This window comes from Suncus etruscus, chromosome 2 (assembly GCF_024139225.1).
Source record: "Suncus etruscus isolate mSunEtr1 chromosome 2, mSunEtr1.pri.cur, whole genome shotgun sequence".
Classification (NCBI taxonomy): domain Eukaryota; kingdom Metazoa; phylum Chordata; class Mammalia; order Eulipotyphla; family Soricidae; genus Suncus; species Suncus etruscus.
Window position 1 is genome coordinate 151,855,585 of NC_064849.1, and position 20,736 is coordinate 151,876,320.

At 35.0% G+C, this 20,736-nt stretch overlaps 1 protein-coding gene and 1 non-coding gene across 2 annotated transcripts in view; both read right to left on the reverse strand.

Moving 5' to 3' along the window:
* SKIC3 (SKI3 subunit of superkiller complex) overlaps nucleotides 1-20,736 on the reverse strand; it is a 74,128-nt gene that overhangs the window by 26,896 nt on the left and 26,496 nt on the right. The window contains exons 12-27 of the mRNA XM_049769173.1: nucleotides 19,959-20,098; nucleotides 17,196-17,282; nucleotides 17,003-17,106; nucleotides 16,000-16,126; nucleotides 15,026-15,205; nucleotides 14,010-14,134; nucleotides 12,055-12,308; nucleotides 9,966-10,068; nucleotides 8,192-8,368; nucleotides 7,961-8,105; nucleotides 7,708-7,786; nucleotides 7,558-7,619; nucleotides 7,107-7,163; nucleotides 6,401-6,469; nucleotides 4,935-5,009; nucleotides 4,038-4,179 (exon numbers count right to left, since the gene is read on the reverse strand). Coding sequence (XP_049625130.1) covers nucleotides 4,038-4,179; nucleotides 4,935-5,009; nucleotides 6,401-6,469; nucleotides 7,107-7,163; nucleotides 7,558-7,619; nucleotides 7,708-7,786; nucleotides 7,961-8,105; nucleotides 8,192-8,368; nucleotides 9,966-10,068; nucleotides 12,055-12,308; nucleotides 14,010-14,134; nucleotides 15,026-15,205; nucleotides 16,000-16,126; nucleotides 17,003-17,106; nucleotides 17,196-17,282; nucleotides 19,959-20,098 — 1,926 coding nt within the window. The remainder of the gene's footprint in view (nucleotides 1-4,037; nucleotides 4,180-4,934; nucleotides 5,010-6,400; nucleotides 6,470-7,106; nucleotides 7,164-7,557; nucleotides 7,620-7,707; nucleotides 7,787-7,960; nucleotides 8,106-8,191; nucleotides 8,369-9,965; nucleotides 10,069-12,054; nucleotides 12,309-14,009; nucleotides 14,135-15,025; nucleotides 15,206-15,999; nucleotides 16,127-17,002; nucleotides 17,107-17,195; nucleotides 17,283-19,958; nucleotides 20,099-20,736) is intronic.
* LOC126002765 (small nucleolar RNA SNORA26) lies at nucleotides 2,334-2,455 on the reverse strand. Its single transcript, XR_007493405.1, has one exon. It is a non-coding gene; the product is annotated as a small nucleolar RNA SNORA26 (small nucleolar RNA).

Consider the following 20,736-nt stretch of genomic DNA (forward strand, 5'->3'; position numbering starts at 1 on the left):
TACCTATCTATCTACTAATGTGTAAAAGATGATGTCAAACTATTTAAAAGTAGTCTTTAGAAGCAAGTCTTCAAAATCTCTAAAAATTATATAACTGAATTAATATCTCTGTTTTCCACTTGTTCCATCTCTCCTTTTTAGGCTGCTGGATGTTGAGCTCACAAAAAAAATTGTATAACTGAGTAGAGTCTAATCACATGCTATATGATATTTAAACCAAAGCATAAGATAAAAAGCACTATCACTTGTTCTTGAAAAAACTTGTAAATTGAACTCGCATATGATCTAGCTATACCACTCCTAGGGATATACCCTAGGAACATAAAAATACAATTCAAAAATCCCTTCCTCACACCGGTTTTCATTGCAGTGCTATTTACAATAACCAGACAAGATTTCCTTCAACAGATGAATGGCTAAAGAAACTGTAGAACATATCCACAATGGACTATTATGTAGCTGTCAGGAGAGATGAAGTCATGAAATTTTCCTATATGTGGATGTACATAGAATCTACTATGCTGAGTGAAATAAGTCAGAGGGAGAGAGATAGACACAGAATAGTATATCTCTCATCTATGGGTTTTAATAAAAATAAAAACATTATTGTAATAAAGCCCAGAGACAATAGAAATGAGGGCTGGAAGGACTGGCTCATGATATGAAGCTCACCACAGAGTGGTGAGTGCAGTTTGAGAAATAACTACACTGACAGGTCTAAAGACACACCAAACTTCTATACAAAGATGGCTATAAATCTTGTGACAATTATCTCTCTCAACGTCAATGGGCCAAATGCACCAGTTAAGAGACACAGAGTGACAAAATGGATCAAAAACTGAATCCAACATTCTGCTGCCTATAAGAAATAATTCTGAATAGTCAGAACAAGCAGACTCAAAATCAAAGTTGCAAACACACATCAGGAAGGAAGAAGGGGCCTATATAAATAGCTTAATAACACAGCTTATAAAATTAGAGAGCGGTCAACAAAATGAACCCAAAATAAGTATGTATAAGGAAATAACAAAGCTTAGAGCAGAAATTAATGAAGTGGAAACCCAAAAAACAATCTGAAAGATCAAAGAAAGCAAAATTTGATTCTTTGAAATATACACAAGATTGATAAACCACTAGCAAAACTCAGAAAGGGAGAGAGAGAAACTTAATAAACCAGATTAGAAATGAAAAGGGGGAGATCACTACAGATAATACAGAGATCCAAAGGGTAATCAGAGACTACTTTGAGAAACTCTATGCCATGTGACATGAGATCCTGGAAGAAATAAGGGAAAAAAGAGAAAAGAAAAATAAAAGACATTATTTTAATAGTACCCAGAGACAGTAGAGATGAGGCCTAGAAGGACTCAACTCACGATATGATGCTCACCACAAAGAGTGCTGAATGCAGTTAGAGAAACTACACTAAGAACTACCATGACAATGTTGATGAGTGAGAGATGTAGAATGCCTCTCTCAAATACAGGCACAGGATGGGGGAAGAGGAAGAAGGGTGGCATTGGTGGTGGGAATTTGCACTGGTGAAGGGGTGTTCTTTCTATGACTGACACCCAACTACAAACATGTTCGTAATCATGGTGCTTAAATAAAGATTAAAAAAGTAAATTAAAAAAAATAAGAAAAAGAAAAAAATCAAAAATACCTAAGGTCAATGGACAAGGAGAGAGTCACCAAAACAGAGTTAAATTGAGTAAAAGTAGATATATGCCTGTCACAGAACAGAGACTGTCCATATTCTCTCTTGTCCTTACCCTAATTTGTGAGAGTTTTTTTTTTTTTTTTGGCTATGTATACATAGTTGGATTTGTTAAAGGAGTGTAAGTTATGACTCCCTTATAACAGTAAATATTTTATTATATGTAACTTTAAGGAAATTGTTTGCTCATAGTTCTAGATGTCTTAATTTTATAGAAAGCTCAAGATTTGGCTCTTTATAAAAATACTTTACAAAGTGTTACCCATCTATAAGGTAATCTATCAATACAATCAATACATACACCTTCTCAGAGGCTCTATCTACAGGTTATCATTCACTAATCACTCTATGGGGTGTGGGAAAGCTCGACAGCAGTGTTCAGAAGCTTGATGTTCACTCTTGCACTACTTAATCCTGTGATGTAGACTATGAAATGTAGCTGAGTGATACAGTATTGCTCAGCTCAGTTCAGGGCACCAAGAGTATGACAACAATGCTTGGAAGTTAGGATTAACCTCAGTGATGGTCAGAAGCCATGGAACCATGGGCCTTGGAACTTTGTATTACCTCCTGAACTACACTCATTCCTTTTTTTTTCTTTTTTATCCTTTTATTCGACTGTAACTCCAGACAGGATCCAGAGAGTAATTTTACAGTCTCCTCTCTAGGTTTAATGGAGACTTATTTTACCCTTCTGTGTTAGCCTCTTAAAGCACTAAATCAACCTTAAAAGGGCACAGGAAAGGGCGTACACTCATTCATTTTAACCTACTGCACTGCAAATTAATGTCCTGATGTGATGTTTATAAATTAACACTGACTGTCCAAAACTCTGTACGGTACTGCAATCCTTTCAATAATTATTTATTCACACTTCCATATCTCAGTTGATCTATTTCTTCATATTATTCAATTGCCAATACTGTTTCTTGCTTTTTCAACTCCTTTTCTGGAATGTAGTCAAGGCATAAATAAAATTCTGATGAAAGCTGAGCATCGAGGGTATGTCAGGTATTCTGCATAATACTCTGTCACAATCATTTCACTTAAGCCCTAATAAAAGCTACTTTCATCCACATGGGAAAACTAATATTCAATTTGATAAAACGTCCAAGATGTCATCATATGATATATGCAGAGATTAAAGTTCAATGATAGTTTTACTAAGAAAAATTACTACAAGAGATGACTAATAAACAGCTTCATTTCATCCTTTTCCTAAACTTAAACAGTAGTTCTCAGAATATTGAAGAAAACGTATTTGATCAAGTGGGATATTTAAAGGCAGATATTATAATGTAAAGCAGATTGTCTAATTTATTCTCACATCTGTAGAACCTAAGCATCATTATTTCTACTTTCCAAAAGGAAAAGAACTTAAGGAAAGGGTGGTAAAACATATGGTATACAAAAAAGTAAATAGTGAAGCCAGAAAAACAGCAACTCTGGCTCATTAGTAGGCTCTAAAATACCTTCTCTCTTATCATTTTGAGTGAAGTGAGCCAGAAGAAGAAAAACAAACACAGGATGATCTAACTTATCTGATGTATATAGAGTATCTGGATGAGGAAAATGTGTTGTAGTAAACGAAGGATAGCTAGATCACCCTTGACCCCAGAGCTTAGGAAATAGAGCAGGAAAGGAATCAAGTTAGGGAAGAAGAAAGTGAGAAGGGGAAATAATGGGAGAATAGAGGTCTGGGCCTCAGTTATATGGTGATGTGGAAGAGTGGAATACCCAAAGCAAAGATTCAACAAAACTGAAAAGCTGAGATATTAACTGAAACCACTAAACTTTGTAAAGTGTCTGTTAAGGTGGCAGGCAGGGGATGGGGTGTGGGTGAGTGTTGAGGGTGGATTGTGGCAAACGGGAGCATTGGTAATGGGAGTTGACAATGGTAGTGAGATTGGTGTTGAAATATGATATGCCTAAAACTCTACTAGCAATAACTCTGTAAAACAGTTCTTTCCATTTTTTTTAAAAAGAAATAAATAAAATGCCTTCTCCCCAATGTAAAAATCAACAAGTAACAATAACATTTAAAAAAATATCTTCATTAATGCTTGAAATATAGATTTCTTGATTATTGGAGCTCCTGGCTCTGCACTAAGAAATAGGATATGGGGGCCATATGGGTTGCCAGGGATCAAAACCAAGTTGGGCGCATGCAAGGCAAATGCTCTATCCACTGTGCTATAAATCTACCCCCACAAATTCATCTGAAGGAGCACTAATTTCTCATTTGGAATTGGCTAAAAAAAATGCTTTAAATTATTTTAACAGTTAAATCACATATATTAACATTGTATAAGTCACTTACCTGTGTATTTACTCAAAACAACTTGTGCTGCTGGGATAGCATTCATCTGTAGTATGCTGTACTGGTACAATTCAGTCTCTCTGTTGCTTTTATCTTGCAGTGTTGTACAGACCCAATAGGCATAACCTATTGCACCCTCCGTCTTTAAAAAAAAAAAAAAAAGCCAAAAACGAGTATACAGAGGGTAATAAACATAATAAAAAAACAAGAAATGAAGCAATGAATTCACTACAATAAATAGGTCAATAATTAGGCACTTTAAATAAAGGGTCTCTGTTTCTCCAACTCAGAAGAAACAAGTAGGGAAAATAAGATCCAGAAAAGCATTGCCTGATGGATTGTTTTTCCTCTTCTTGGGACCATTCCCACAAATGAAACTAATTTTCGCCAAATAAAAGATTTATAAAATACTTTCATAAATATCTACATTATCGATGTCTACTCCTTATTGCAAGATCATAATTTTCTACAGTCTGATTCTATTCTATATGACTTCTATACATCTAAGTAAATTTCAATGGCATTTTTCATCATTTCTTGAAAGAAGATGAAAATGAAAACTTTCTTAAAACAGCTCTTTATTCTAAGAAAGAATAAACAATAGTGAAAACTGCTGTCATTAACATCTTATGCCACTATTTATTCATTTCCTAACAGAATCAATGCTTTCTGGGGAATGTGGCCTGTACAGCATTGTAGGACACTTGTCTGCAAGCGATCAAACAGGCTCAATCCTCAGCAACCTATAATGTCCTCTGAGCCCACTAAGATGATCCCTGAAAGCAGAGCCAGGAATAAGTGCTGAGCACTATCAGATATGGCCCAAAAGCAAATAAACAAGCAAAAAAGTCAATGCTTTACTCATTAACAAATATCCAGTTACGATCAACTTCTTACATGCATACTGAGTTCTGTAGTGTGCCTGAAGAGGTCCATAGTGTCATAACTTGCAACTGTTTCTGCAATAAGAGCCTTAAAAAAAGAAAGTCTTAATGTATATAAGAGGAAAAGGTAATAAGTAAAATCTAAACATCAAAGAAAAGAGCAAAGATTTTTCTTTAATTGGCTGATGACTCAGAGCGAGACCATTGTACAATTGGCCCTTGAGCTAATAAATTCTTTCAGAATGATTTCAGGAATACATCCATAATCAGGCAGTAATATAACCATTCACATAAAATCCCTGGTAACACTGATGTGAGTCTATTACCTTGCCCTTCCCTCTCAACCTCTGATAATATATTTGTCTGAGACAGCGTTCTTGGCAATATTATCATCTAGGTACCTTTTTATTTATTTTTTCTTTTTTGGTTTTTGGTTTTTGGGACCACACCCATTTGATGCTCAGGGGTTACTCCTGGATAAGCGCTCAGAAATTGCCTTTGGCTTGGGGGGGATCATTTGGGACGCCAGGGGGATCAAACTGCAGTCCTTCCTTGGCTAGCGCTTGCTAGCGTCACCTCACCGGCCCCATAAGAATTTTTTTGTTTTGTTTTGTTTTGTTTTTGGGTCACACCGGCAGCGCTCAGGAGTTACTCCTGGGTCTATGCTCAGAAATCACTCCTGGCAGGCTCGGAGGACCATATGGGATGCCGGGATTCGAACCACCGACCTTCTGCATGAAAGGCATATACCTTTCCTCCATGCTATCTCTCCGGCCCCATTTGGGTACCTTTTATTTTTTTTTTTAAATAAAAAGAGGTTAGTGTGGGCTCAGCAGCACTGGATATAGCCCCAAAAAACCCAAAGTACTTCTAAGTATGGTGCAGGGTGGTCCCAGTATTTCAGAGTCCATACATAAAAAAACTGCCAGGTGTGACCCAAAAACAAAAAAATATTTTTAATGTTGAAGGAAAGAAAATAAATCAGTGAGTTGAAAACACAAAAGTAAATTAAGTATCAAATCAAACATAAAGATTTTTACAGAAAATGAGAAAAATAGTAATCAAAAATGGTACTAATAAATGTTCTTCTTTCTTCCCCACTCCTAATATAATTTAGATAACAGAGCTCTGAATTTTGGTTTTCCCTTCTGGCCTTATTGTTAAAGTATAATAATGCCAAACTGATAGGATTCAAAACTCCCCAAAACAAAGTTTAATCTTTATAGGCTGTGTAGCCTTCTGCATGGTATCTAGCATTTTTAACTTTAATTTCCCCAGCAATAAGATTAGAATAACCACCACTATCACAATGGATTGATAAAAAGTGAGTTAAATGAGCCTCGACAGGGACCAGCTCAAATCAAGCCCCCAAACGTCATCAATAATTATCATGGTTACATGATAGTTGTTTACATAGTTTACCTGATTAAGTTTTCTATAGTGATAGATTTATAAGAATAAATGTGTCATATATTTTACCTGTCCAATCCAGCACATTAAATAAGATGGATCAAGGGACTGAGCCATTTTGAAAGCTTCATGAGCTTGCTAGAAAAAAGAGGCAAACATCACATTAAGGCATAATAAATTGTACTGTACATTTAAAGAGATTAATATCTGCTATATAACCCAAGTCACCCAATATCTTGAGTTACATTTAAACTGCTCAAGTTTCCATCATCTCTACAGCCTTTGCTCATCTGACTTTCCAAGAAAGCCTACACAGACATCCTTTTACATGCATACAAATAAAAACACCAAATAATTCAGAGCAGAATTATTTCAACCTCTAAATAAAAATGAATATAATTATAAACGTTTCTTTTTTTTTTTTTTTTTTGGTTTTTGGGTCACACCCAGTGGTGCCCAGGGATTACTCCTTGCTTTGTGCTCAGAAATCACTCCTGGCAGGCACCGGGGACCATATGGGATGCCGGGATTCAAACACCATCGGTCCTGGATCAGCTGCTTGCAAGGCAAGCGCCTTACTGCTATGCTATCTCTCCAGCCCAGAAATGAATATAATTATAAAAACACAAAATTTTTGTGTGGTATAGAAAAAAACAATAAATAAAAATAAATGTTCTTTAAATGATAACAGTTCAAAATATTTCTCTACAAGAAGTTGAATTATTATGAAGAAATCATATAATGGTATTTTCTTTTAATATGACACCATACTTACCTCAATGTTGTCATTTGCAAGATATAACACTCCCAAGTTGGTCCATGCCACAGCATTCTAAAAAATAAATAAATAAATAAATAAATAAATAAATAAATAAATAAAATATATATACAAAGAAGTAACCAAGTAACCACATCTTCACTGCCCAATTGAAAGAATATTCTAGGAGTGATCTTTGTGGCTCTCAAAGAAGGAAGAAAGGGGTGGGGGGGGAGAAGAATAGAAAGAAGGAGAAAGGGTAGGAGGGAGGGAGGGAAGGAAAGAAAGGAGTTAAAGAAGGACATGAAGGAAGAAGGGAGGGAGTGATAAAGAAAGGGAGGGATAGAAGGAATGAGGGAAGCAGAAGAAGGGGAAGAGGAGAGAATTAAATCCCTTGTCTACATAAAAGTCTCAGAATTATTAACACTAAAGTCTGCTATTATTCTCTCAAAAAATACAGAATACTCACAATTTGTTCTGACTGAATTGATTTGATGAAACAGTGCTGAGCAAGGGCATAATTTTTAATTCCTGAAGAAAAAAAAGTTGATAACATGAACTTTATTACCAGGCAATAAACCAGGCAATCTTGTAAAACGAAATAATGATCATTTCTTACCACTATAACATGATACCACGCCAAGAGCATTCCAGTACAAGTGATTATTACTGTCAAGCCTGACTGCCTTTTTCAGACACTGAAAAGTAAAATGAGATTAATGTTTATTTCTTAGAATATCAGTATTATATCAATATAGAAGTGGTTATATACTAAAATAATCAAAATGCATATAGTATTTACATAAGTATCATCATCATTCAGGAAAGCATTAGTTTTTGCTTAGTTTGTGAAAAATTTAGCAAAACCTTACATGTATAGATTTCTCCATCAACTCATTGAGATCATTCATGTTACTGCCTGATTCTGCTAGATGTTGTACTTGGCGATAATAATTAATTCCAAGATCACACCACGTATTTGATGTTGACATCAATTTTAAAGCACGACCATAACACCTAAGGAAATAAAAAAGTGAATATTATGTTTTTTATAATAGTCTAATTCAATTGGAATGTTATTAACTGGCAATCTTTGAAATCACCTTCCTCCAAGATGAAGGAGCTCTGTTTTCTTTAATATTTGTTTTCCTTCTTTCTGACCTAGAAGGATTCCCAAAACATTAACATTCACTTTAGCTAGTGAGACAACATGCAGACTAGTGCAAGCATCTCCAACAAGCTTCCAAAGGCAAGATGCATCAGCTCGATGTTGTAGAGCCCTTTAAAAAAAGAAAAGAAAATGTGATTATAAATTTTTCCAGTAAGTATGGTGTTTACTTACCTTCATTACTGTTTGTTTATAATTAAAACAAAATAATTGTGCATGCAATCATGATTAAACACTACTTTCTTAATTAGGTGAGAAGAATGCATTACTAACTATTCAAATCAAATTACATCTTATTACCTCATTAAAAGAAAGAGAGAGAGAAGGAGAGTAGAGACATTATTCTCTAAATTGAAGGCAAAATTTTTTTTGGTGTTCCTCATCATTTTCATTTGAAGTAGTAGAAATCACTTAAATAGATTCATATTTCAGGATACATGTTTCAGGATGTTAGCTACTTTTTAAAACTATATTCTTTGTGTTTACTTTTAAATAATAACCAAGCCAATAAAATTTATAATTCTCTTATAGCTGATTACTAAAAACTTGTGTTTTGCTTCTAAATTTTCTCAAATAAAAAAGTAAAAAAACTGACAGATCGATAAATAAATATATATAGTGGCCCAAAGGAATTTTACTCTTTGAGATCAACTAGATCCAAAATATAAATATAAAAATGTGTAAGTCCATCTTTATTAAAGCACTAAAACAGATGAACAGCTCAAAAGGAAAATAATAATAATTATGGAGATAAAGGAAAGTCCTTTATAAGTTGAGAAAAATATCAGATATATATTTCATTTTTCTCTTCTTAAAAACCTTAAAAATAAAACAGGATTTCATATAAGCCAAGTGTTGGTAATAAGCAATCACAAACAGCCATGTTACTGGCAGATGGACAAGCAGATGGGACATTTTTTATATTCTTTTCCACTCATGGAGTCCAACCAAAATATGATTTTCCAATAGCTTGCTGAGAAATAAGATTAACTATTGCAGTCATCACAGAAAGAACCAGAGAGGATCAGGAGGAAAGACAAAACTATTTGTAGTTCTTCTGCCTAGATATCTAAACATAATTTCCAAAATTGTCAGAATAAAAGAGAAAACAGAAGCGAGCAAAAGCAATTTTGACAAACTAAGTTATTTATTTAATATTACAAAAGAATAGGGCTGGACTGAGGCCACAGTACAGGATGTAGGACACTTGCCATGTGCACAGCTAAACAGGTTAGATTCTTGGCATCCTATATGGTCCCCTGAACCCTCTAGAAGAGATTCATAAGTGCAGACACAGGAGTAACTCCCAAGCACTGGTGAGTATGAGCCAAAGACAAAAAATTATGGTAGGGCAAAATTTCAAAATTCAAAATATATACAACTTTGGGAACTACATGTATGCTTAGAAGTATTTTCAACTTGGAGCATAGTCATACATAAACTTCAACCCTAATAAAAAACCTAACACAAACCTGAATGCTAACGCTCACCAAAATAACCTAATGCTAATAGTGCCCTAGCCTAGGTCTACACCCTGAACGCCTGCTGTGACCAAGAACAAGAAACTGCTGGTGTCCACCACAAAACTAGTACTATATGTATTAGTTAACTAGGTAGTATTGTCTGATATTTTGGATGACTGCTATATCTACACTTTATACACAGATTCTAGGAGAACAAAGGCAATGAAAACTAAGAATGATACCAACCAAGTAAAATATTCCAGTGCTTTCTCTATGTAGTCAACTGCTTTGCCATCAAGATAGTCTGCTAAAGCTACTTTTGCCATCATGAGATGGCATTCACCCAAACCTAGAAGGAGGGAAATTTGAGTTTGTTAAAATAGGTATCAAAAGATTTGACATGAACCTCTGAGAATTTTATTAGTGTCACATTTAAAACACAGAGAACAAAACTATATTTTATAAATATGAATTTTAAGGATGATCCTGGCTATATATCATAAAGAATCAAATGGTAGATTCTGCTGAAGTAAATATACACTAAAAATTAGTTTTTAAAAAACCAGTAACTATTTGGGGCTGGAAAGCTAGCATAGAGGTAAGGCGTTTGCCTTGCATGCAGAACATTGATGGTTCGAATCTTGGCATTCAGTATGGTCCCCTGAGCGTTGCCAGGACTAACTCCTGAGCGTTGCCACGTGTGACCCCAAAAAACAAAAAAAACAAACAAACAAACAAACAAAAAAAAACCCAGTAACTATGGAACTGACTTTTGACTAACAACTATTATATCTTGGCTTTGAAAATGGAGATGTTATCTAATGCTACTCTATCATATACTATTTATTAGTTGTTGTGAAACAAAGATATTGAGGAGTAGCGTAGGAGAAGCCACACTAAAGCTCAGGGGCTACTCCTCATTCAGTGCTCAAGAGTTTGTTCCAGTGGTACTGAGATTAAACCAAGGCCTTTTGTGTGCAAGGCATCAGCCTACTGAGTCCTCTCAGCGCTCTCTGGACCACTTAAATAAATATGATCTCTGCATTAAAACTGTATTGAAATCATACGATGAAAATTGAATGAAACTTTATTTTTCCAAAGTACATAAAAAGACATTTTATACATGTGAATTATGGTCTTGATAGGAGGTTTTCAAGGGTCAGACAGTACAAAAGTTAACACAAATTCTGGCTGCAACACGAGATCAAATCCTCTTACCTCTGCACGGGCCAAAAGGCCCCTCTATACAGACTTAGGTGTGGCTTCTGAACACTACCAAATGTTACCCAGAAAGCCAAACAACAAAAAGCTTTTCAGGGCGGAAACAATAGCATAGCAAGTAGTGCATTTTGCCTTGCATGCAACCAATCCAGGTTTAATCCCTGGCATACCATATGGATCTGCAATCAGATATGGCCCAAAAAAACCAAGAAAACGTTTTTCAATAGGTTTTGAAGGCCTAAGTTGCATGTCACTAAATCATAATATTTCTGTGTTTTAAAAACTGTGTCTTAAAAAAAAAGGAAAAGAAGGTACATGTGCTCCGTGGGCCAATGAACATGATTCCAGCATGTCACCTGCATCTCCCTTCTTGGGATGTTGACTTTCCTACTTTCATTCTGGGTTATGTGCCAGAGCTCTCTCTACTCTCCACCTTTGAAGAAGCCCTACTCTCCCTTGACCGCCTTACTCTCTCCTTTTTTTATGCTCACCCTACCACCCACTTTTCTCAATACCTTCAAATAAAGAGATTTTCCTTAAAAAAAAAAGGGGGGGGGAGGAAACAGAGGAAAAAATTTATAATGGGATCTATATATCTTTTAAAATGCTTAGGGCATTTAACATTTGAAAATAATCATGAGAGATTACATATTGATGATACCAGTTTATTTTATATGAACCAAAACTTATTTGTCAAAAGGAACAGGTATCTATTGGAGAAACTAAAATTAATTTAGATAATCACAAAAATTAAGCTCTCAGATTTAAAAATTAAAAAATATGAACTTCTATAGTTTAAAAAGTAATTTTAAAGATATTAATTTCTGAGGAAACAATAAATTAGTGAGAGCATACTAAAACAAAGAAACATGTGTTTTAGAGTTGACTAGTTGTCATATTATTTTCTAAAGGTTGAATGAATATCATATTATTTTACTAACTGTAAAAACTTTTTCCTATATTCAAACCTATATAACTAGCTATAAGAGGTTCATACAGGCACTTGCCACTGATTAAAGATTGTCTTTTTCTAGTTATTCAATGCATGAAGACATTTACTCAGAGATTTTATAATTAAGTATCACAAGTTAAAGGAACTGCTAGAAATAATCACCTTTCAAAGCAGGTACATAATCCTCTTTCTTTTTAATGATCAGATGGTACTGAGCTATAGCTTCTTTGTATTTGCCTAGGATCTGCTGTATCGCTGCAACCTTGAACACACTATATATGGATTCTGGGTTCAGCTCACTGGCTTTTGTGAAGGATTTCAAGGCTGTTGTATAACCACCTCTGCTCAAGTACGCCTCTCCTAATGATTCCCAGCAATTGAAGTCCTTTGGGTCTGCTCTTAATGCTGCCTGCAAACTAAAATTTTAAAAATAAACATAAGAACAAAACAATGATAACACAAATAAGAAAATGAAAAGTAATGATACCATTTTCACACCTGAAAATTATTTATTTATTATTATAAATTTATTTATAAATTTATTATTTATTATATAAAATAAATATCTCTTATGAATCACATACATCCAAAGTTCTTTTGATTTATAAAGATGTTATTTAAAGCATGCAAACCTGTTCAAGACTTGAAATGTTTTACTACTAAGAGATCTTACTACTATTTCAGAATAAGTAAGAATTAAACATTTATATATGTGTATATATATATATATATATATATTTAAATTCTATTTTAGGTAATTTGGATACAATAATATTAGCTTACATTTTAAGTTCTGATGTACAATATTATTGTATCATCAAATACCCACAACCGTTGACCACTTTTTGTTTTAATTAACTTAATTATTAAACTTTAGGTTACATGTTTACAAAAGTGCTGACATTTATGACTTTGCTGTAGAGTTATCTTACCACCACGAATGTGCCCATCATCCTCCATCATTGTCTTTTTGTTACTGCCAGTTCACATCACACTTCCTCTCTCAAGCTCCCCATAACCTGGGATATTCAGTTCTATTTTTAAGAAATCCTTGGGCTAGAAAAATAGTGCACTGGATAGAGTGCTTGCCTTAGACACAGCTGACAGGGGTTCAATCCACAGCATATCATATGGTCCCTGAAGCTGTCAAGAGTGATTCCTCAGTGCAGTGCCAGCAGTAAGCCACAAGTACAAGTGGTCTGTACTTCCCCGCCACCCCCCCAAAAAAAAATCCCAACCAGAATTTCTTTCTCTTAAAGGAATTTCCTACCCTACCAAAATAAGGATGTATATCAGTGTGCTTCATTATAGTCTATGAACTATGAACTCTATCTAGCCTTCTACCAAACCAGATATATCAAAATTAAAATTACAACTAATTGGCTTAAAGATGTTTTATATTTCTGAAAATATATTTTCACAGAAAACTCAAAATACTTATAGTCTACATATTAAACAAAACTTAAAAATAACTTTGTCTTGGAACTGGAGTGATAGTATAGTGGGTAAGACATTGGCTTTGCATGAGGCCAACCTGAGTTCAATACCCAGCATCCCACACTGTCCCTGAACACTGCCAGGAATGAGTCCTAAGTGCAGAGCCAAAGTGGCCCAACAACAAAAACAACAACAGAAAGCCCTAACTCTTTATCTTGATTCAGACATTTTATTTATCCTATGTACAGTGCAAACCAAATGAATAAAAATTAGCTGTCCCACAGGCCCTGAAAACTGTCAAACATCTCCCCATGTTCAAAGACTGCACATAAGCAGAAAAATACCTGCTGTTGTTAATCTGGGGTGGTTTTTATTTAATTATATCTTACATTTCTATCTATTTGTGTGTTATCAGTACTTTACTAGACTATTTCCCTAATAACAAATGACTTAATCCATTTTTACAATTCTAGTACCATGTAGATAATAAGAAGAATCAACAAAGTAAATAAAATTTGTATTTACTTAATACAAAAAAAACTTAAGTACTTTTTCCTTCAAATAATGGCTTGGTATAAGGCTACTAATAAAGTTCTGATTTTATTTTGAATTAATTAGAGTTTAACTTAAATTGAAGTTTATTAATTCTAATAGAATTTTAATATAATACGGTGCCTTACTCAGCCACTGCTTGAGAATGCTGACCAGCCTTCAAATAGTATAATCCTCGCCTGAGCCAGGCCCACTTTGCTGTTCCAGCACTGGCCTTTTGAGTTACAGCTGTTAGGATAGCCAAAGCAGTTTCCTAATAATAAGAAAAAAGACTTATTAAAGATATCAAATATCGGCACTGGAGCTATAGCACAGTGTGAGTAGTGCATGTGCCTTGTATGCGGCCAACCTGGGTTCAATTCCTGGCATTCCATAAATTCCCTGAGCCTACCAGGAGTACTTTCTGAGTACAGAGCCAGGAGTAACCTCAGAGTGCTGCCAGGTGTGACCCCCCTCAAAATAAAAGATATAAAATATCTAAAAAGGGGCTGGCACAATAGCACAACGGGTAGGGCATTTGCCTTGCACGTGACCAACCCAGGTTTGATCCCCGCATCCATATGAGGCATCCATATCCCTCAAGCCTACCAGCACTGATTTCTGAGTGCAGAGCCAGGAGTAACCCCTCAGCACCAACAGGTGGCCCCAAAACCAAATATGTATATACATGTACATATAGATACTTATGTAAAGGACAAAGATAAATCTCCAATTATTATTACTTCTGGTTATACTTATATATAATGAACTATGGTTATAATAGGTGTGTAGTAATTGAATATATTGTCACTGGCACTATAATTTGTGTTGATTAAGCCACATCCAAGTGTGAGCATCAACATACAAATATCTGCCAAGGGAAAAAAATTATTGCATTTGTTGGGGCTGGTGCAATAGCACAGTAAATAGGGCATTTGCCTTGCAAGCAGCTGATCCAGCATCCCATATAGTCATTCCCCGAGTCTTCCAGAAGTAACCCCTGAGCACCCCAGGGTGTGTCCCCCAAACCAAAAAGTAAACAATTGCAGTTGTCACTAGAGGCAAACTATTTCTTGTGTAGCTCCAAAGAAGATTTAAAATAGTAACTTTCAAGTCTACCTATTAAATAGATTCCTATTAATAACTATGGTGTTTGCAAACATACCATCTCTTCCAGTTCTATACTTAAGTCAACTGCTGCAGCTCCAGATTCGGTATCAGTGTCATTTAATTCGAAAGCTTTTCTGTAACATCCACGGGCTCTGTTTTTATCTCCAACTACATCTCTGTAATAGTGGCCTATATAGCAAAAAACTTTGCCCATGTATGGGTCCAACTTGGCAGCCTTCAAAATAAAAAAAAAGTAAAAGAATATTAGAGCTTATTTGGATGGGTCTCTTTCAAAATGCAAATAAAATAAAATAAAATACATAGATTGAAGGTATTAGGTATCGTTTTAATATAGAAAAGCATGACAAAACATTTAAAGTAAAATTTAAACAGACATGAAAGTTGGCCATCACTTCTTACACAACTAACAGCTAGAAGATTAGTTGTTTTCTAAAAAAAAATACTTAGTTATTACTACATTAATCTGCTTTCATGTCAAGATTTCCTTTCAAGACCTCAGAATGCTAAACATCTAAAGAACAAGAAGTTAAATATCTATAACTATAGGGACCAGAGCGACAGCACAACAGTAGGGCTTTTGCCTTGCAATGCAGCCAACACAAGACGGACCCTGGTTCGAGTCTCAGCATCCCATATGGTCGCCTGAGCCTGCCAGGAGCGAATTTTGAGTGCAGAGCTAGGAGTAACCCCTGAGTGCCATTAGGTGTGACCCAAAGGAAAAAAAATCTATAACTATATATAGCATGCATATGGCCATAAAGTTATAGTGAAAATAACTAAAAAATATATTTAAAGACAATTATGACTACTTTCTATAATCAGTTTCTTAAATACTATAAGTTTAAGGTTAAATTTTCTATTTGAAAACCAATATGTAAAATTCTCACAAAACAGTCTATGTAAAGGTGAACAAACAAAAAAACTCAGTACAGAATAATTTTGAGTACTTATGATACAATTTTTTAATGATCGTATGGATCTAAAATTAAATGGTAGCACATGTCTTACCTTAAGAAAGTGTGTAAGAGCCTTTGACTTATCTTTTCTTGTTTCTTCACCCATAGACCAATAAGTTAATCCAAGTTGGTAATGATATTCTGCAACTTCGGCATCTTTCTCAAGAGCTCTCTGGAAACTGTCATTCAAAGAAAGCAAAAAGGATAAGAGAATTTGTGTATGTATGTAGGTGTGCATATATAGTATGTCTGTTTATATATATGTATATATAGTATATAGTCACAAAAAAAAAAAACAGAACTGGGAGACTCTTAGTTGGAGCAAAGTTTGCCACAAATGTCCAATCTAAAACAAGTAATTAACCTCAAGATTTAGAGTATAATGGCGGCCCTCACGGGTTACTCCTGGTTCTAAACTCAGAAATCGCTCCTGGAAAGCTCGGTGGACCATATGGGATGCCGGGAATTGAACCAGCATCTGTCATAGATTGGCTGCATGCAAGGCAAATGCCCTACCATTGTGCTATCACTCCAGCCCCCTCTGTGATATAATTTTGAAGAACAGGAATTTAGATGACATACTGGTCTTTTAGCATTATATAATTGCCAAATGGACGCTAAGTATACAGTAGAAAGGGTAAGGTGCTTACCTTGCATGCTCTGACCACAGTTCAATCTCCTATACCACATATGGTCCCCAAGCACTGCAAGGACTGATCCTAAGTATAGAGGCAGGTGTAAAACCTGAGCAAAACCAGATATGAACCCACAAAAAAAGAGAGAAAAAAACAAGTCCAATGGTCAGAGGATGCATCAAATATAATGCATCCTCTAATTATGAATATTATGATCAGCAAATAAGATTTCAACACTATAGGAGAATTTTTATAGTTACTGTGCTACATGAAAGAAAATTTCTTAAAGTACTAAAAGCTTACAAATCAAATTAATGCAAACCTGGATCTTTATCAAGCTCACCCACTTTAAATTTTTTGAGAAAAGAAAAACAACTTAAGATGGGACTGGCTCCATAAACAATCTAAATATATCCTTACCATATTTCTGCTTGTAGATAGTCCTTTCTCGTAAAATGAAAAAAAGCCTCCAGGGCACAAACTTCAGCTAGGTCAGGGTAAGAAGAAAGGAGATCTTCCATAATCTACAAAATAGATATCTGTCAATTACATATTCAAATAAAAATAATTTTTTTATTAAAAACATCTCAATTTGAATGAAAAAAATAATAACCTTTGAAGCTTCATCTAAGGAGCCTGTGTTCAAATAGGCCAAGCTCTTTAGAACCAAAAGTCCAGGAATATTATTTGCATCAGAAACCTAAAAAATAATTATATTAAGAAATACTATGAAACTCCTTCAACACAACGTAGCAAAGTTTGTTTTAATTAAAACTATAACTAGAGAAGACAATTAATACAGATTTAATCATTTCCATTTTAATGATTTCAATCATTACTAACACTTCACTTTCTTTAACTGAAATGTGTAATGCATGCTTCAATTTACTGCAGTTACTGAAGTTCAAATTATCCCCACCTTAGCTAGTAAAATCAATTCAAACTAATTTCTCAGCCCTTTTGATCTAATCTAAGCAGTCTTTTATAGTGTTATTGTTTTCTAGCATTTTAGGATGATGTGGGCTCACCTTATACATTTTCTCAGACTAAAAGACAATTTATTTTATTTAAAAAAATAAATAGGGGCTGGAGTGGTAGGTAGCACAGTAGTAGGACATTTTCCTTACATGTGGCTGACCCAGGATAGACACAGGTTTGATCCTCCATCCCATATGGTCTCCTGAGCCAGTAGAAATTTCTGAGCACAGAGCCAAGAGTAACCCCTGAGCACCCCTGGGTGTGGCCCAAAAAAACAAACAAATGAAAACAAACTATATATATATATGTATATATATAGATATATATACATATATATATATCCCAAAGATCTCTTCAATCATTCACCAAAAAAAATCCATTATGCTGGGAAGGAAAGTAAAAGATTAATTCCTGAACGATACTGTAACCATTCTCATTCTAAAATGTTATAAAATTCAAAGCCCTTCCCATTCTTGGAACTGGCACAGTTGTCTGCACCAGCACCAAGAACCAAATTTCCACCAGAGGAGGCCCTAAAGCCACCCTGACACTTGTTCCAGGATAGGTTCATATGACAAACTGACAACTAGGAAATAGCAACAAATTGCTGTTTGGGCAGGTTTCCTTGCCTCTGCACCTACTGGTGAGATGAAATCAGAAGATGCTCCTTGATACCCCGGCGTTGACATCAGATCTGTGCAAAAACCAGGATCTCTAACTACAGAAGCCTAACTGCGATAACCGCGGTTGAACAGAGCTTTCACTGGGACCCAGACTCTGTGGTTGTCTTATGACAGGATGCTTCATGGGTAAAGGCACCCTGTCTTTTTTTAGGCCAAGGGTACTTCCTTTCTAATTTACCCAATGTTTACTACACCTATGCAAAACAAAACAAAACAAAAAAAACAAAAACAAAAAAAAACAATTAAAAAAAAAACCTACCACCACCACCCCTTTTATTTTCTTATTTTATTTCTTATCTTCTAGATAGGGGCTCCTGCCTTTTTCACAAAACCTTGGGACATGAATTACTTTGTTTTACCTCATATTTCTGCATCATTCTACAAAAAAAAAAAAAAAAGAGAACCAAATTAAAGCAATATAAACTTAAAATAGGCCTGTTATACTGGTAGGTCAGGGGGCTAAGAGTGGAGGTATAGGATGCATGCTGGGAACTTTGGTGGAAGGAGGTCAACATTGATGGTCAGAATGACCCTAATTCACTATCACTGTATGTCTGAAATCCAGCTATGAAGGACTTGTAATTCACAATGATCTCAATAAAAAAATAAATATATATATATATACATGTAGAGCAAAAAAATGCAAAGCCCTTTAAAATATATAAAATAATGTTAAAAATGCATTAACTTGCGGTATACTAAGCAATATAACTTAAATTTTAGAGCAAAAATATCCCTCTCTTATAAAAATCTTTAAAGATACAAAATTTTATCTTTCATAATTCACTAGTTAGTTTTTGTTAGAAAATTTCAAATAGTTTGGGCATAAAATCTTAAGAAGCTGGGGCCGGAGAGATAGCATGGAGGTAAGGCGTTTGCCTTTCAGGCAGAAGGTCATCGGTTCGAATTCCGGCGTCCCATATGGTCCCCCGTGCCTGCCGGGAGCAATTTCTGAGCATGGAGCCAGGAGTGGCCCCTGAGCACTGCCGGGTGTGACCCAAAAACCACAAAAAAAAAAAAAAAAAAAATCTTAAGAAGCTAAATTCACTCCTAAATATTAATCTTTCTTTGAATATTTTATTATGTTGAAAAAAAATCAAGTAACATTATATAACTGATGCTCCTATATATTTAAATAATTCTTATCAAAAATATGTAAGATATTTTCTAGCAAAAAACATTTAGAATCCCAACTTAATAATAATCATCATTAAGATGTAATGATGAAGGGGAAAGAGACAAGAATAATAAGAGTAAAAACTAAAGAAAGAGGAGCACATAAAAAGCATTGAAGTGGGTCTGAAGAGATAGCACAGCGGCGTTTGCCTTGCAAGCAGCCAATCCAGGACCAAAGGTGGTTGGTTCGAATCCCGTTGTTCCATATGGTCCCCCGTGCCTGCCAGGAGCTATTTCTGAGCAGACAGCCAGGAGTAACTCCTGAACATCGCCGGGTGTGGCCCAAAAAACAACAACAACAACAACAACAACAAAAAGCAAAGAAAAAAAAGAAAAGCATTGAAGTGAAGTATTCATCCACAAAACACAAAATCTAAGAGTTTCCAGTTCTATGAATGATTTACAAAACTACAGAGGTAGTAGGTTCACATCTCTAAAACAAACTTAAGTAGGTTAATATTTGTGATAAGGAGAGAATGGTTAAAATCCGGCTGACTTAAAATTAAATAAAACTGAAAGGGACAATGTGATAAGACTACCTGATCAAGAGTACAAATTGCTTCTTCTGAAGATTCACAGTCAGAGAGTTTAATCAAAGCCTCAGCTTTCACACGCAGACAAAGATTCTTGTGATGAAGACGGCCACCAGACATATCAAGATTATCTATGTTCTTTAGAACTGATAAAATTATGGACAAAGAAATAAAGAAAACCATATCATTTTTCTTCTGTAACGCGTAAGATATAATAAATGTGGGGCTTGGGAGATAATACAGAAGGTAGAAAGCTGGCCTTCACACAGCTAACCTGAGTTTCATCTCCAGAACCCCATATGGTTCTTCCCAAGACCACTTGAAGCGATCTCTAAGCAGAGTCAGGAGTAAGCCTTCAAAACAGTGAGGTGTGCTGCAACTCCAAAAGGAGTTGACTCTGGTGGTGGAATTATTATTGGAATATTATATGCATAGGATTCATTCTATCAATAACTTTGTAAATAACTTTGTATATCTTTAAATAAAGATTTAAAAAAATGTTAAACACTATCTTCAAAAACATAAAATTGAAAATTATGAAAGACATTAATGGCTATCTCTACTACTTAATAAAAGTTTCCTCTCTCAACTGAGGTTGAAAGCCTCTAGGAGGACTCCGCCCATTTTCAGCTGATTTGATTTTTTAAACCATTCTATTGCTTTTCTTTCCTTCAAACAAAACCACATAATTCAAACTATTTAGCTCCGCCTATCAAATAGAGGGGAAACAAGGGAGGGTACCAGGATCACTAATAGTAAGCTAAACACAGAGGGGACCACTTAC